Raw genomic sequence first — 15,552 nt, 5'->3', positions numbered from 1 at the left:
TTGATCTACTTTAGCTAACAGTCTCTGATCAATATGTGCTTAATCTGTAAGTTCTTCACCTTTTCCCATATATAGATCAAAGTGGAAACAGAAGTAGGGACTCTTGACCAGTTGGCTGGCGACTCAAGTATAGTAGCATCTTGTGGGAAATTTACATACTGCATTCCCTTTTTGGAGAATTTATAAAATGATACCTTAAGTTCCTATATGCTTAAGTAAGGCAGCATGCAGCTGATGTGGGCTTTATATGTCAACATAATACCCAAGTATCACATGGGGTACATCAAATACTCTATGTAATCTATGTTTATGCACATTTAAAGGTAGTTAAAAGTAGCTTGTTATTAAAATAATACACTGGTAAAATGAAGTTTAAATGTGATTTAATATTTGAAGATTTAATTGATAGAATGCTTAGCAGTAGAACAAGATGGATATTCAAAAGTCCAGGAAAACAGTCAAGAACACTCATTTCTGAATGCTGATTTCTGAAGACAATGAAAAGATAGCTTCCATTTGAGCAATTAAGACAGTGTTTTTAGTGATCCCAGCTTCTGGTTGTGCCACAGTTTCCCTAATTGTCCTGTCTCAGTTTCCCTAAAAATTTCTGCCTCAATCCCCTTAGTTGCAAATCCCCCTTCCAGTTCATTAGGACCGATATAACTCAGGCTAGTTACTCTAAAGTTATAAATTGTAAATGTGTAAACTCAAGATAAGGGGGAGTTCAGACTTCCTGACTCCTAACTCCTCCTAAGTCATCAAGAATTTATGGTTTTAACCCCTAAACTGTCAGAACTGGATTGATGGTCCCTGTCTGGAGATTCCCGCTCATCAGAGTTTGGATTCCATTACCCTTTGTCTTAGATCTCTGAACTTGGAGCCAAGGATATATATGTCACTGAGAACTCACATTGCTCCTGGATGATTTGGACGTCAGCCCTGGGGGGAAATCATGTCCTCAGCACAATCTCCCCCTCTGAGAAATCCAAATAAAATATTAAAAATTCTCTAATATCTATCTTGCCTCAGTTTCTCTGGCATTACATGCTCACTTCTTCAAAAGATCATGCTGATATAAGCAGTATTCTCATGCTGATACTAGGTGACTAAGTCTTTAAAAAAGCTTTTTTCATTGACTTTAGTAAGTCAGTCCCTGGAGCCTGTAGGGGAGTATCCTAGAGTACAAAGTTTTTTTAAAATTCTGGCTTTTGATAATGTAAATCCCAGGAACAAAATCACAAGTAATGTTTCTATCATTCTTAGCTCCTCAGGGAAAGGTTTTGTAGTGAGCACAATCCCTCTGAGATAGAATTGTCTCTGCTTTCTTCCTAAGAACCATACATATAATGGGATTCTTAATTTCTGCCCACCTATCCCAAGTAACAAACAGTCCACTCAGGAGGAGAACCTGAAGGGGAAACAGAAGTTTCTTGCCATTCTCTTTCAAAGGTAAGTCTGGGTTCTTGGACAATCAGGGACAAATGGAGGGGACTAGACCAGTTATTTCTGAAGATAACAAAGTTTATGAAAACCCTCATAGCTCTTTAGGAAAGACCCGGTAACCCAATCACAAAGAACAAAAGCATCTGTGAGCTATCAGACCTGCACTCTCCCAGAGGTGAGGGTCCAAGCTCTGGCCAGACAAATGTCCAGACAAATTCTCTTCTTAGCTTCCCAAAGATATCACTGAGGTTGAGAAGATGCTTCCTTGGCATAGCGTTGACTCACCCCATTCAAGGTAAAAAAGAGAAGTCCATAGGAATATGGGATGTACATCTGAATAAGACCATATACTTCCTCTAGCCCAAACCCATCATAAATTGCAGACCAGAGGGAGGAAGTGACTTGTCTAAGATCATGAAACTAGTGAGTAGTAGACCTGGACTTTGAATCCATACTCTAGAACATAATAGGTCAACCCAAAGTGAAAAAGAACAGAAAACAAACAAAAAGAAAACCTGTTCAGGCCTTGGCTTATATGATGGCCATGGAATGTTGTTGTTCCAAAGATACCAGTATCCATTCTTTCCCAGGTCTTCACTTTTTCTTGACCTCCAAGGGTTTTGGCTGGCTGTCCCCCTTCCATGGAATGCTCTATATGCTCATCCCTATGACCTAGCTTCTCTGGCCACTTTCAAGCCTTAGTTTAGTGTCTTACCTTTGCAAGAGGCCTGTCCCTGTCCTTCTTAATCTCAGTGCCTTCAACTTGTCCCACCTACATTTCATTCATACATAGTTGTTTGCATGTGGTCTCTTCCATTAGACCTTGAACTCCCTTTGGTCAGGGACTCTCACCCCAGCCCATTCTCCTTTCCCCCCTCCCCCCCAATAATCTTTTTTATGCTCTGATGGTGTAGCACAGTGCCTGGCACATTGTAGGTGCCTGATAAATGATAGTTGACTATTTCCGAGACAGAGCGCTGGATTTGGAGTAAGCTTAAGTTCCAAGCCTTTCCATTGACTAGCTATGGAACTGACTGTCACCTGTCTAGAGACATCAGTTTTCTCATAAGCACCAGAAGGACAATGATAATTGCACCATGTGCTTGGAGAGGTAGTATGAATTTCAAATGAAATACTCAAAAAAGTGTTTTGTGAATTTTAAAATGCGAAAAAATGCAAACTGGAAGGCTGGTTAACACCTCTCTCCATTTTTTCCTTTTAGGCAGGAATAGTTTTCAGTCAGGCCTAGCCACTCCTCTTTTTGCCCCTTACAGCCATGATGACCTACATTCAAGTTCCATTCACTTCTGACACATACTGACTGTGACTCTAGGCAAGTCATTTCAGCACTCCAAGCAATACTTTAAGACTAATTTTCAGAACAAGTGTTTTGGTAAAATTCCAGGACCAAGAAATTCTTAAGTCTAGGTCATATTTCTATCCCTATATTTTCGATAATAGTATTATCCACAATTGTCCTATAATTCATGTCCTAAGGAGACTGAGTTCAAAGGCTTTCTAGCCAATAAATAGAGATGCTATCCCAGTCCTATCCACAACTTTCATCCCCAGCCCCACACTGAAAATCAACATTCATAAACCCCAGCCTCTTTCATTTTTCTAGTAGCTGTTGCTTAGCATCACTTACTCCCTTCCCACAAGAGTCCCCTGCCCTTGTCAGAGTTTGGAAAGCAATAAAGATTCTCACCATCGAGAAAGAAAAACTGAGGCACACACAGGTAAGTGTCTGACTTCCATCCACCCAAATTCTCTAAGATGAGCTTCCTATTGTTGAAGTCAAAGGAGGTGTGGTTATATCTAGAAGAAATGGCATTGACCATTCTCTCCCCTCCCTTATTCAACAACTGGATTAGATAGTTTCTGCTTCTGGGCCAGCAAGCACCAGGGATTTCCACTCATTTCTAGTCCTTTTTAACCTTTCACATTGTACCTTCTGGCTGTCTCTACTGGGGGAGTGGGAAGACCTGGTTTGAATCCTAGTTTGGCAAGCCATTTCATGGCTCGGAGTCTGTTTCTTTCTCTGTAAAGCCAGGGAAGTCATACATTTTGCTTCTGTGATCATTTCAGTTGCCTTTTTCTCTTTCCATTTCATTCTGTTTCTCCTTAAGTAGCATCCAGGTGTGGAGTCACCGTGCTTTTGTACAGAGGGAGAAAGAGAATTTTTTTGTTTCTTCCTGATACCCTTTTGGATGTCTAACATTTAGGGAGATGGATGGGAATGAAGGCTACACTGAGTTTCTGTTTGTTTTTTGTTGTTTTTCAGTCATGCTTGACTCTTTATGACCCTATTTGGGCTTTTCTTGATAAAGGTGGCTGGAGTGGTTTGTCATTTTTTTTTTGTCTATCTCATCTTACAGATGAGGAAATTGAGGCAGACAGGGTAAAGTGACTTGCTCAGAGCCACACAGCTAGGTATCTGAGGCCAGACTTGAACTCAGAAAGATGAGACTTTCTGACTTCTGAAACTGGTGCTCTATCCACTGTGCTACATAAGTGCCCTCTCAAAATCATAACTGATATCTGAAAGCCTATCATATTATAATTAGTATATATTATTTTCCCTACTGGCCTTTCTTATCTTTGTATTAGGTAAATCTTACCTATAATTTTCAGCCTAGGGCCATAAGATCTTCTGAAGTTTATACCTGCAGGTTCAACGTTTAATTCAGAAAAGGAGCTTTGCTTTTATTTGAAAAGCTGGAAAATTTCTACTTCTTCCAAATCTATTAAAAATAAAAATTATTAAATGAAAAAGTTCTAACATCAATCTCTGCACAACCAAATTTATACCATGATCTTAATTGCATACCTATCTTCCCTCACCGTTATATAACAACTTTTCAATCTCTTGCAATCTATATTCTGGCCCAACAATTTTGGGTAAACCATTCTTTCTTACTGAGTTATCTTCTGATAAGTTACTGAGGATCTTTTAATTGCCAAATGTGATGGCAGCTCTTGGTTTTCATCCTTCTTTACTGCTCTGCAACTTTTGATACAGTTGGCCACCCAATCTCCCTAACTAATCTTTCCCCCTTGGCATCCATGACATCATTCCATTGTTCTACCTGTCTAACTGCTCCCTCTTGGTCTCCTCCTGATGCTGGGTTATCATCCATATCCCTTTCTTTTAGCTGTTAGGGGCATAGAGAGAGCCCTGAGCTCAAGTTGTGTTTTAGACACTGATTGTGAGCAAGCACAAAATCTCTTTCAGTCCCACTTCTGTGGCATATCTGCAAAAGTACTTTTCTCCCAGGGCTATTATGAGCATCAAATTAAATAATACATGTAAGTACTTTGCAAACCTCAAAGCATCTTGGGAGTTTTTCCCTTTGGGCTTTGTCTTTTTTTTCCCCCATCATCTCTTGGAGATTTATTAGCACCTGTGGATTCAAATATCCCTTCTGTGCAGATGACTTCCATATATGTATCACCCTCCTCCAAACTTCCATTTTTCTATTGTCTCAATCCTCTCTCTTGCCCACACTGCCATATTAACCTCAAATGGATTTCTTTCTTTTTTAGTTTCTCTTCTTTCTAGTCCATACTTCATGTAGTTGCTAAAAGCATAGGTCTTATCATCTCCACTCCTCTTTCAAAAGTCTCCAATAGCTCCCCATTGCCTAGACATAAAACAAAGTAGGATTTCCCTAGCCTGGCACTTAAGGTCTCTTATAGCCTGAAGGTTCCCATCTACCTTTCCAACATTTTTATGCTGCTCCCCTTTACAAATTCAACATTACAGTCAAATCAGATGATGGGAATTCCCCCAAAATTTCAATACTTCGTCTCTTGTCTCCATGTGTAAACAAAAACTGTTCCTTAGCTTGCAACACGCTTCCTCATCACTCTGGCTTCTTAGAATCATGTCTTCCTTCAAAGTTTAACTTTACAATTGCTTTCCTGACCTTACTGCTAATGCTGTTACCTCTCCCTATTTTTCTTGTATGATACTTATTGATGTATAGATATGTTTTTCTACAAACCCGTTCCCACCCTCTACCCTATAGAATATAAGCTTTTGGAGTCAGGGATACCCTTTTATTTTTTGACTCCCTAGCACCTGACACAAAATAACCAAAGTATTACATGCTACATGCCAGAGATAAGTGAGACCCAAACTGCCTTATGAAGTCTGCAGAAGAAGATCCCATTACTAACTCGGGGACAAGAGGAATTAGGAAAGTCTTCCTACAGGCTATAGCATTTTGGTTTGTCTTTAAAGGATTTCTAATTCTACAGGCTGAAATCAAGAGGGAACAATTTAATCAAAGTCAGAGAGGTAGAAGAAACCAGTGAGTGTTTGAGAGGAAAGAATTGTTCAATTTGCCTAATAACAAGAAAGCTGACATTTATACAGAACCTTGGGACTGTCAGAATACTTTAAATTATCTCACCTTCACAATAAGTACACGAAGCAGGTGCTAGTGTTACAATTGGATAGGTGAGTTTAAGAGAGATTAAGAGGTTCTTTTAGGATTTCCTAACCACTAATGTGCCATTCAAACCAGGGTCCATATGATTCAAAGTCAGAAATGTCATTCATCTGGCCATACTGCTAGACTGTCCATAGAAACAAAAGGTATAAAAAAGAAGAAAAGAATGAGATTATCGTAGAAAGGTAGGGTAGCATCACATTGTAAAGGTCCTTGAATGCAGGAAGGTTTGGGTAAAGCTTAACAATCCATTTTTTAAAAAAGAAAGAAAGAAAAAAGAATAAAAAAAGAAAAAAAATAAAGAAAAAATTATTTGTTATACTTTTAAGGTTATGAGCACTGTTAACACTTTATTACTTTCTTTGTCTAGACAATCAATATAACAAATCATTGGTCTTGTACTATTTCCTAATTTCTGAGGTATAAATAAAAATGGCTCCAGCACAAGATATATGAATATCAGACAAAGTAATTCCCCCAAGCTCTAGGGAGACAGTGAAGAATTTTAATGGAAGAGGAGTGATATGAGCAGAATCGATGAATAAGAAAGATTGACTTTGACAGTAGCATAGAAGATTGGAGGGACTGAGAACAGAGACAAGGGGAACCTTTGAGGAATCCATTGCAAAAGTCTAGGTGGAAGGATCAGGAAGGTCAGGTACAGGGAGAAGTGATGGAAATAGATACTAGAGGTAGATGGATGAGGTAGAGGTACAGGCACCTGATGGAATATTAGAAATGACCAAAAGGGAAGTCAGGGAACTTCAGGAGAAAGGTGGTGGCTGAAGCAAGTTCACAGTGAAGTCAGGAAGGGAGGTAGTTTTTGAGAAGGAGACCTAATGAGCTTAGATTTGAACATGTTGGCTTTGCCATCCTGGGGGTTATCCAGGGAAAGATGGTCCTAACATAGCAGAAGATTAAGGTCCAGCAGAAGAGGAGCCAGGACTAGAAATGTAGATTTGGGAGTCTTTTCAATAGATATGGTAGTTGAAGACTATTGAAAGGGGATTGAATGAGGTTACCAAAGAAGAGAAGTCAGGAAACAGTTAATAAATGCCTAGTATGTGTTGGGTACAATGCTAAGTGCTTTATTAATATCATCTCATTTAGTCCTCATAGCAACTCTGGGAAGATAGGAGCTATTATTATCCCCATTTTAAAGTGGAACAAATTAAGGCAGACAGTATTGACGGGGTCACACAGCAGGAGGTATCAGAGGCCAGATTTGAAATCAGGTGTTCCTAGACTCTGGATTTTAGACACTGTGCTACCTCTAGAACAGACAAAAGAAAAGTGGAGAGGACCATGGATAGACACTTGGGAAATACTCACTTTAAAGGATTTAGACAAGAATGAAGATGCATTAGAAGTAACAGGAAAGGTACGAGTTTAGAGGTAGGAGAACCAGGAGGATTTTCCTGAAGCCAAGAAAAGAGACAATAGACAGTTCTTCTTCAAAAGGGAGTGATAAATAGTGTTGAAAGCTATAGGAAAATCTAGAAGGATAGGACTGGAAAAAAGTGAAAAATCCATCTACCTGCCATCTGGGGAAGGGTCTGGGAGGAAGGAGGGAAAAAGTTGGAACATTAAGTGTTGCATGGGTCAGTGCTGAAAAATTACCCATGCATATGTCTTGTAAATAAAAAGCTAAAATAAAAAATAAAATAAAAATATTTAAAAAGGGTGAAAAATCCCATTATTGGATGCCATTCATTGTAGACCTTAGAAAGGATAGATCGAGTCATTCTAGGAGCAGAAGTCCAATCTCAAGGGTTTAGGATAGTCTCATTGTGAGGAAGTAGAAGTAGCCAGTAGAGAAAATGTGTGTCAAAATTGCTGAAAAGGTCCTATAGCTGAGGATTGGATAGGGGAGCCAGAGGAGGGGTTTAAGCTTTTTTTTTAATGGTTAAAAAAACTTAAGAAAGTTCTATTAGGCACCTAGAAAGGAACTCTCCCCAATATGGCTCTCTCAGTTTTCCTATTCCTATTTCCCATTCTCTCATTCACACACCCAATATTCCAACCACATATATGGAAGAAAGTCTGACTCTTAGAATGATAGGATCATAGATTTAGAGCTGGAAGGACACCTAGAAGTCTTATGTATGAGATAATGGATAGTATATTTCTATATCTATCATGTCTTCTCAGACACTCAATAGCTATCCTGGGAAGTCACTTAACTCTGTCTTCTTCAGTTTCTTCAACTGTAAAAATAGGCATAATAACAGTATCTACCTTCCAGAATTGATGTGAAGACTAACTGAGACAGTTTTTGTAAAGTGCTTAGCATACTATCTGGCATATAATGGATACCTAATAAAAGCTTGTTTCCTTCCTTTCTTACAGATGAGAAAATTGAGGCTTTGAGAGGCTATGTCCAAGCCTGGGTTCAAAACCAGGTCTCTTGACTTCCAACCCAGTGACCTTTTTAATGTCATTTGGTTATTTCTCAAATACAGAAACACCAATCAGAACTGGAATAATAAGAAGAGTGTGGGAGAATGTAGGCATGTGTAAGTCTCATAGCCAGCTTCATATACAAGAAAGATGTGACTGTAGTCCAGGCAGGTGATCTTTGTGGTTGTTGTTTAGGCCTTTCAATCCCAACCTACTCCTGACCCTATTTGTGATTTTCTTGGGAAAGATACTGAAGTGGCTTACTCTATGGCACCCAGCTGCCCCTAGGGAGACTAATTTTTATACTAGGACAGATAGAATTCCTTATGATATCAACCAATTAATTGATGGAAGTGAAGATACACCAGTAGAAGAACCAGAAGGATTGCAAGAAATATGTCATCCTCAGAGGAAATTCAGATTTTCCACCACAGAGAAGGTGTGAAGAAATAGTGACTGAAAGCCTCAGGATGAAGGGATGTTTGTTAACAAAAAAGCAGAGATTCCAAAGGGTCCAGTAGAGAGCTCTAGAAGATGTGGGATCAGATTGAGGGGAAAACCATGCTGAATGGAATAGGGAGCAGGCTTCTAAAGGAAGCCATATGGATGTTCTACATACCTTTGAAGAGTCATAAATGGATGATCAGGACTGGGGAGCCATATAAGCAGGGTGTACCCTACTTAGTTAAATTCTATCAATCAGCTTAAAGTGATAAGCCTCCCCCCAGTTTGAGGTAGAATTTAGAATCTCCTTGTTTCATATGATGTTTCTTAGAGATTCTCTTTTAGGTTTCTTTTGGTTCAGTGATTTTAAAGCAATATCCATGCATTCATCTATTTGGCTAAGCACCCACGTCTCCATCTAGTCTTCTGCCCAACCACCACTGCCCACTCATCTACCTCCCTACTTGCTCACTCATTCAACTATCTATTCATCTATTCACCATCCATTTACCCAATATTTGAGTTGAAGTCCTTCCTAATTCTCAGTTCATCACTTTAACAATTTGGCAGTTAGATGTCTCTGACATTGTATCCTAAAGAGTAACTTGGGATATTGAGAGATTTAGTGACTTAACTGTGGTTGCACAGCTGGAGTGTCAGAGGCAAGGTCTTCCTAGTGTCATGATCAGTGTTCTATTCATCCCTCCACATCTCCTTTTGAAGCATCATATAGATGTCAGTGATAGTTAGTGTTATCAAAGGGATGGGTTCATCATGTTGGAAAATGTGCAAAATTTAATTAACTTGTCAATCAACAAGTGTTTGTTAACTACCTGTTGCATACCAGATGTAGTGGTGGGCACTGGGGAAACATTCATTTGAAAAATGAAACAATGTTCACTCACAAGGAACTTACATTGTAATGAGATACAGAAATGTGTGTGTGTGTGTGTGTGTGTGTAAAATCAACATAAAATAAGTAAATATATACAAAATATTCAAAGACTAAGCTTCTAGCTCCTAGTCTAGGGCAGTTTAACCATGTCCAAAGTATGTATGGTCTGAGTCAGAAACAGATTCCAGAATTCAAGCAGATAAATTGATTGATTGATTGATATTGGGGTCTATTGGCCTTTACATACATGAATCAGAGAGAAAGGATGGATTCGGAGAGTGTCTTCAAGCATGTTAGAGCATTTGCAGATCTTGGGACAAAGAGTCATCATAGCCCAACACATTGATGTCTCCATGCCTGTAATTTCACGCAGTTTGAATCCCAACCCAATGCTTTTGTCTAGGGATATGTATAAACATAGGAGAACCCAAAACAGCCCTCTGAGGAAAACCACCTAATTAAAAAGAGCCTCCTGGGACTGCATTGTTCTGCTAGGAAAGGCTTTCCCTACTTCTTAGCTCAATGGCTACTGGCATTTCCAGAACAGGATTCCAAATAAGAATGTTCATTCCCAGTGTGTGGGATGTAGAAGACCCTTACCCAAAATGACTACTTAGAGATCACTCAAAATAGAAAACAGAAAGGTCATTTATTATATCTCTGGAGGATGAGCCATTCTATCATGAGATAAGAAAGAGAAAGCTGATGGTAGGAGGGCTAAAGAAGAACTAAAGATACACAGCTTTTAGACAAGAGATTACATCACAAGTAAGAGAACATTGAGAAGGGGAGGGGGAGGCATCTAATTGATTGTTGCTCTCTAGAGAGATTGGAATGGAAGGTTTCTGTTTCCCAGAAATCACCTGATTTCTAGGAAATAGAAAATCAGGCCTTCAGGCTTCAGATATAGCTGGCCAAGGCTCAAGTACACATGGCCTGCACATATTATATAAGTCATAGAGAAAATACAGAAATAATGAAAATAAAATACAGAAAAAGAATTCACATGTTCCTATAAGTTCTTCATCTTATCTTTCTATTCCACACACCAGGTTTAAGTTCTACTTGTTGATTCATTTTTTTTAGGCACGCTTCAGAATGAGAGAGAAAAAGAGAAAAGTTGGTAACTTTATTCCCAGCTTTGGAAGCAAGTGCTGCCTTTCCATAGTTCAAGTCCCCTACCTCTCTACCCTTGGTAACCACTGGTGGGGTAATAGAATGGATGTCAGGAGCATCAGCATCCTGAAGGCAGCTTGGAGAGGACAAAAGTCTCCTAAGCAGGGGACGTGGAGCTGGTTTTGTCTTCCTTCCCATTCTTACTCATTTTTAGACAGCTGTGTTGCTCCAAGCTGGGCTTGGAGCCCACATCTGGGCTGCTTAGGGGACGTAGAAGAGAAGAAGTGTGATTGGGAAACATGGCTGGTCAGTAGGAGAGGGCAGAATGGGGATCCCAGGGTGGTGAAGTTTTCTGTAGCTTGAGTAATTTCTTTCACATGCTTTCATAGTATTGGCAGGCTGAATGACCTCAAGTAGTAGCAAAGGCAATAAGGAGCTGTTGGAGCCACTTTCCAGGTAATTTTGGACATATGGAAATTGTATTCATCCAAGAAAAGAAAATGTTGCTTATGGATTGAGCCTGGCCATAAAATCCTGCTGTTGTTGAGCAGTTATAAGTCAGGTATTCAAGGAAGACAAGACAACAGCAAATTGAGATAAGACTGCGATGCACCATAAAGAAGCAAGCATGCTTTCAGTGCTCTTAGTGGATAATGGGTATATTCCTTGCTCTAGCTCTTTGTTATCTCTGCTGGGAAAATATCCAGAAAAATGATCAGTCAATCTAGATGGCTTCCTTCCTTCTCGTGATTCAGGCATTAAGCTGTACTTGTACTTGGCACCCATGTCAGAGCCCAGGGTTTCATCTTTGATGTAACTGTAATTCAGAGCCAGGAACAGATCATATTTGATTAGTCATTTTGAAGCTCTTCCTTCCTATCCATTCCAGGATCACATCCTGCTGCACTTCAAACCCTTGTGAGCTCTTTCTCTTCATTCTCACAAGGGTTATTCTCTAACCCAGACCAAGTTTTTTCATCACCATTGAATCTGACTCTAAATGACAGGTTCGCTGAATTAATCTAGCAGTGTCAACATCAAATAAAAATAGTACTACAGAGACAAAGAGGTCCTAACTCAGGGATGATGAGCCTAAAGTAGACATGATATTTAGCAAGAGAAGAGTAAGACTAAGATAGTCAAAATGAATAGTAGAGTGGTACACCAAGCTCCATGGAGCAAATTTCATTTCTAGATATGGTGGAAGTTTAAATCTCCTTTCCTGTTTTATCTCCTTGTAGGCTCCTGGGATGAAGTTGGAAAATGAGACATGGATAGTGAAAGAATTTGTGCTTGTGGGATTTTCCAATCTTCCAGATCTGAAACCCATTCTCTTCATTCTCTTCCTACTCATGTACTTGATCTCACTCAGTAGCAACGTCACTATCATTACCATTATCTACCTGGATCACACCCTCCACACTCCCATGTATTACTTCTTAGGGGTCCTATCGCTCTCAGAGACTTGCTACACGCTGGTCACCATTCCCAACATGCTGGTCCACCTGTTGATGGAGAACCAGGTCATTTCCATTCCTAGTTGCTGGGCTCAGATGTTCTTTTTTATTGGCCTGGGTTGCAGTAATTGTTTTCTGCTCACCTTGATGGGTTATGACCGGTACGTGGCCATCTGCCACCCACTCCGTTACGCAGTGATCATGAGTCCATCTGTTTGTCTCCATCTGGGAAGCTTGGTATTCTGCTCGGGATTTCTGGTGGCTGTCACTGAGACTTGTCTCATATTCTCCTCCTCCTTCTGCCATAGCAACCGAGTGGAACACTTCTTCTGTGATATTGCACCAGTTCTCAAACTCAGTTGTACTCAGAGTGCAGCCAAGGTCCTGACTATCTTCTTCTCTAGTGTGATTGTGCTGCTGGCCTCCTTCTTCCTCATCCTGCTCTCATATGCCTTCATTGTGGCTGCCATTGTGAGGATCCCTTCTGCTGCTGGACGGCGCAAAGCCTTCTCTACTTGTGTGTCTCATCTCACAGTGGTCATTGTTCATTTTGGATGTGCCTCAATAATCTATCTGAGACCCAGGGAGCAACCTAGATGAGGACCGCATGGTGGCTGTTTTCTACACAGTGGTTACCCCATTGCTCAACCCTGTGGTGTACACTCTACATAACAAGGAGGTCAGAGTAGCACTAAAGAGCACCTTGGGTTGCAGACTGAGGACCCAGAATACCTAATTACTAGGATGAGGCTAGAAAAAGTAACAAAGCAATACTGCAGTTTCAAAAGGGACTCACTTATCCAAATTCAGTTGGGTGGACAGCTTTAATTGTTTCAGGGTTTCAAAGTCATATCTCAGTGAACTTAACTGGAGACCACTCTAAGACCACTACTTAATTGGAGATCAGGATTGGAGATCAGGCTTCTCAATTGTTTATCTTTAAATCCCATCCCCATAATTCTAGAAGGGAAACATTTTTTGTTACTTTACTTATTATGTTATTTAATTAAGTACCTTTGATATGAATTAATCATTTCCTTTGGCTAACTTACAAAAGATAAAATCATTAGTAGCCAAGGCCCTGACTATCTTCTTCTTTAGTGTGATTGTGGTGCTGGCCTCCTTCCTCCTCATTCTGCTCTCATATGCTCACAGTGGATGTGAAGATAGGTACAATGGAGTTCAAATTCATTTCAATTCTTCCCTGCCCCTCCCCACAGAGTAGAGAAAGAACAAGAAACTGGAAAAATTCAATTAATAGTTTTTTTTAAAATGCTTTAGTGATTTTAAGAAAAAATATAGTCAATGTTTCTGTTCATCTTTTGGAATCCTTTGAAAGATGAAAAATGACTAGGATATGTATAATGTTCCTTTTCTAAAATGTGATGTTCTCTGGGAGCAGGTTTTTTGGGGAGCTTCTGGAGGCAGCCTTAGTTTCAGTTCAAAGTAATAATCGCCTCAAATGCAGCCAGCTGTTAATGTCCAAATCCTTTATTTCCTTCAAAGTCATGTCTCTTTCCTGGCTTGGTTAGCTTTCTTAGAGGCCTATCTCTCTCCCTGGTTACAAGAGCTCTTGTTGCTAGTCCTTTGCCTCTGCCAGCTTCAGCCTTTGGCTCCCTCTGAATCTCCAGCCAGCACTAAGGTAGAATATGGAATGAATCTGACTCTGCTTCTGAGAGTGGGCTTGTGGTTTAGTGGGCTTGAGAGCTCCTCCTTATATATGCTCTCTTAAAGCTGTGAATCTTGTGGAACTCTAATAAGTACTAAGTAAATTAGTAAACTAGAGAACTGTTAAGCACCCTGCTGAACAACCATTGTCTCTACCAATTCCACTGACTTAGCACCTTGTAAGAATTCTAAAAGATATGTATCAAATAAAATGCAAATAACAGAGAAACGTAATGCTATAACATAGAAAATAACAAACAGAGAAAGTTTCTTCAAGCAAGATATAGTTTATTAACAATGATGCATGAAGCTGTTAATAAAGTGGGTTAGACAGCCCCTCTCAATTAGGTCAGCGACTGTGAAAGGATGGGGGAAACTAAATTTTTTGAAGTATAAAAAGGGAGGACTTCTGGGTGATTGGAGAAGATCTCAATTAGCTTCACCAGGAAAAGGTGGCTTGTTTTTCAGATGTGGAGAATGTTCACATTATGAAACAATAAAAGAACCTTAATTGTTTTATGGGCTTCAACTGCTTCTAGTAATCTTATCTAGAAGTTAGAACCACTCTAGTCAGAATGGCAGGATTAGCCATCCTATTGGGGAAACCAAACCACTCCTACTTTTACAAAGAGAAACAACTGTCCCTTGGAGAGGGACTCAACCAAAAACTGGTTTTTGGTATGCAAAACAGGTGCCCTAGGGGCTAAGTGAAAGGGGATGACAATGTCATTTGATCTTGTCTTACTGGGAGAGACCACATTTCTGAGCTTAACTGAGAAATGGAGTTTGGCAAAATGGAAAATAAGAGTTGATTATAGAGTAAAATCAATTATTAAATGATAACAGCATAACTTTAGTTTTCTCAGGTGTGTTATGGCACAGAAAAGTTTCTGAAGTTTCAGTTAAAAGAGGCATAGTAGAACCACTCATCTTCCTTTAAGAGTAATTTACTCCAAGATAGCTCAAATCCTAGCCTGCTTTCTTGATGGTTCCTCACCTAACTGCTAGTGCCTTCTGTTTTTGTCTTTTTCCCAGTGCTTAGTACAATGCTTGGCCTCTAGATGCTAAATTAATATTAGTTGACTACTGTTTCTGAGGAAGGAGTTATCTTCTAGCTGAAGACACAAGCTAGAGACAGAGAAGAATCTCATAATTTCTTGCCCAATGGAGCTGTAGCTGGCAGTGATGGCACCAGGGACCCGTACACAGCAGAGTTCAAAACTGGCAGAAGCTGTACATCTCACAGAGACTTCATGCCACAAAATGCCAGTGGTTGCAGGACCAGCAGGCAGAGTGTGTTGACAAGGCCATCAGTCGCCTTGAGTTGTGAGTTGTCCCTCAGTGTGTTCTTTAGTCACATGTGTTTTCTATAAGTATGCTTTTTGTTGCACATATCATGGCCATACATGCTCCCTGCATGTGTAGTACTTCTCTCCATGTGTTCTCCACATAACTCTATTCTTTCCATGGATAGTATTTGTAGAATACAACTTCTTTGAAAATAGGGGCTGTCTTATTTTTATCATTGCATCCTTATCCCCTGGCACATAATATGTGCTCATTCAATGCTTGTTGATGGAACAGAATTGAAGATTGAATTGAATTGAATTGAATTGTGTATTTATGAATTTGCCCCAGATTGATGAGGGAAATATTTATTGTTTCTTTACTT

General features: G+C 39.8%; 1 protein-coding gene across 1 annotated transcript; it reads left to right on the top strand.

Moving 5' to 3' along the window:
* Nucleotides 1–12,005: 12,005 nt before the first annotated feature.
* LOC127548294 (olfactory receptor 10T2-like) lies at nt 12,006–12,948 on the top strand. The gene is given in 2 exon segments (XM_051975651.1): nt 12,006–12,799; nt 12,801–12,948. Coding segments are annotated over 2 exon segments (942 nt in total).
* Nucleotides 12,949–15,552: the final 2,604 nt, after the last annotated feature.

This window comes from Antechinus flavipes, chromosome 1, assembly GCF_016432865.1.
Source record: "Antechinus flavipes isolate AdamAnt ecotype Samford, QLD, Australia chromosome 1, AdamAnt_v2, whole genome shotgun sequence".
NCBI classification, from domain to species: domain Eukaryota; kingdom Metazoa; phylum Chordata; class Mammalia; order Dasyuromorphia; family Dasyuridae; genus Antechinus; species Antechinus flavipes.
Note: the sequence above shows the minus strand (reverse complement) of the source record. Positions and strands in the feature narration are given on the sequence as shown.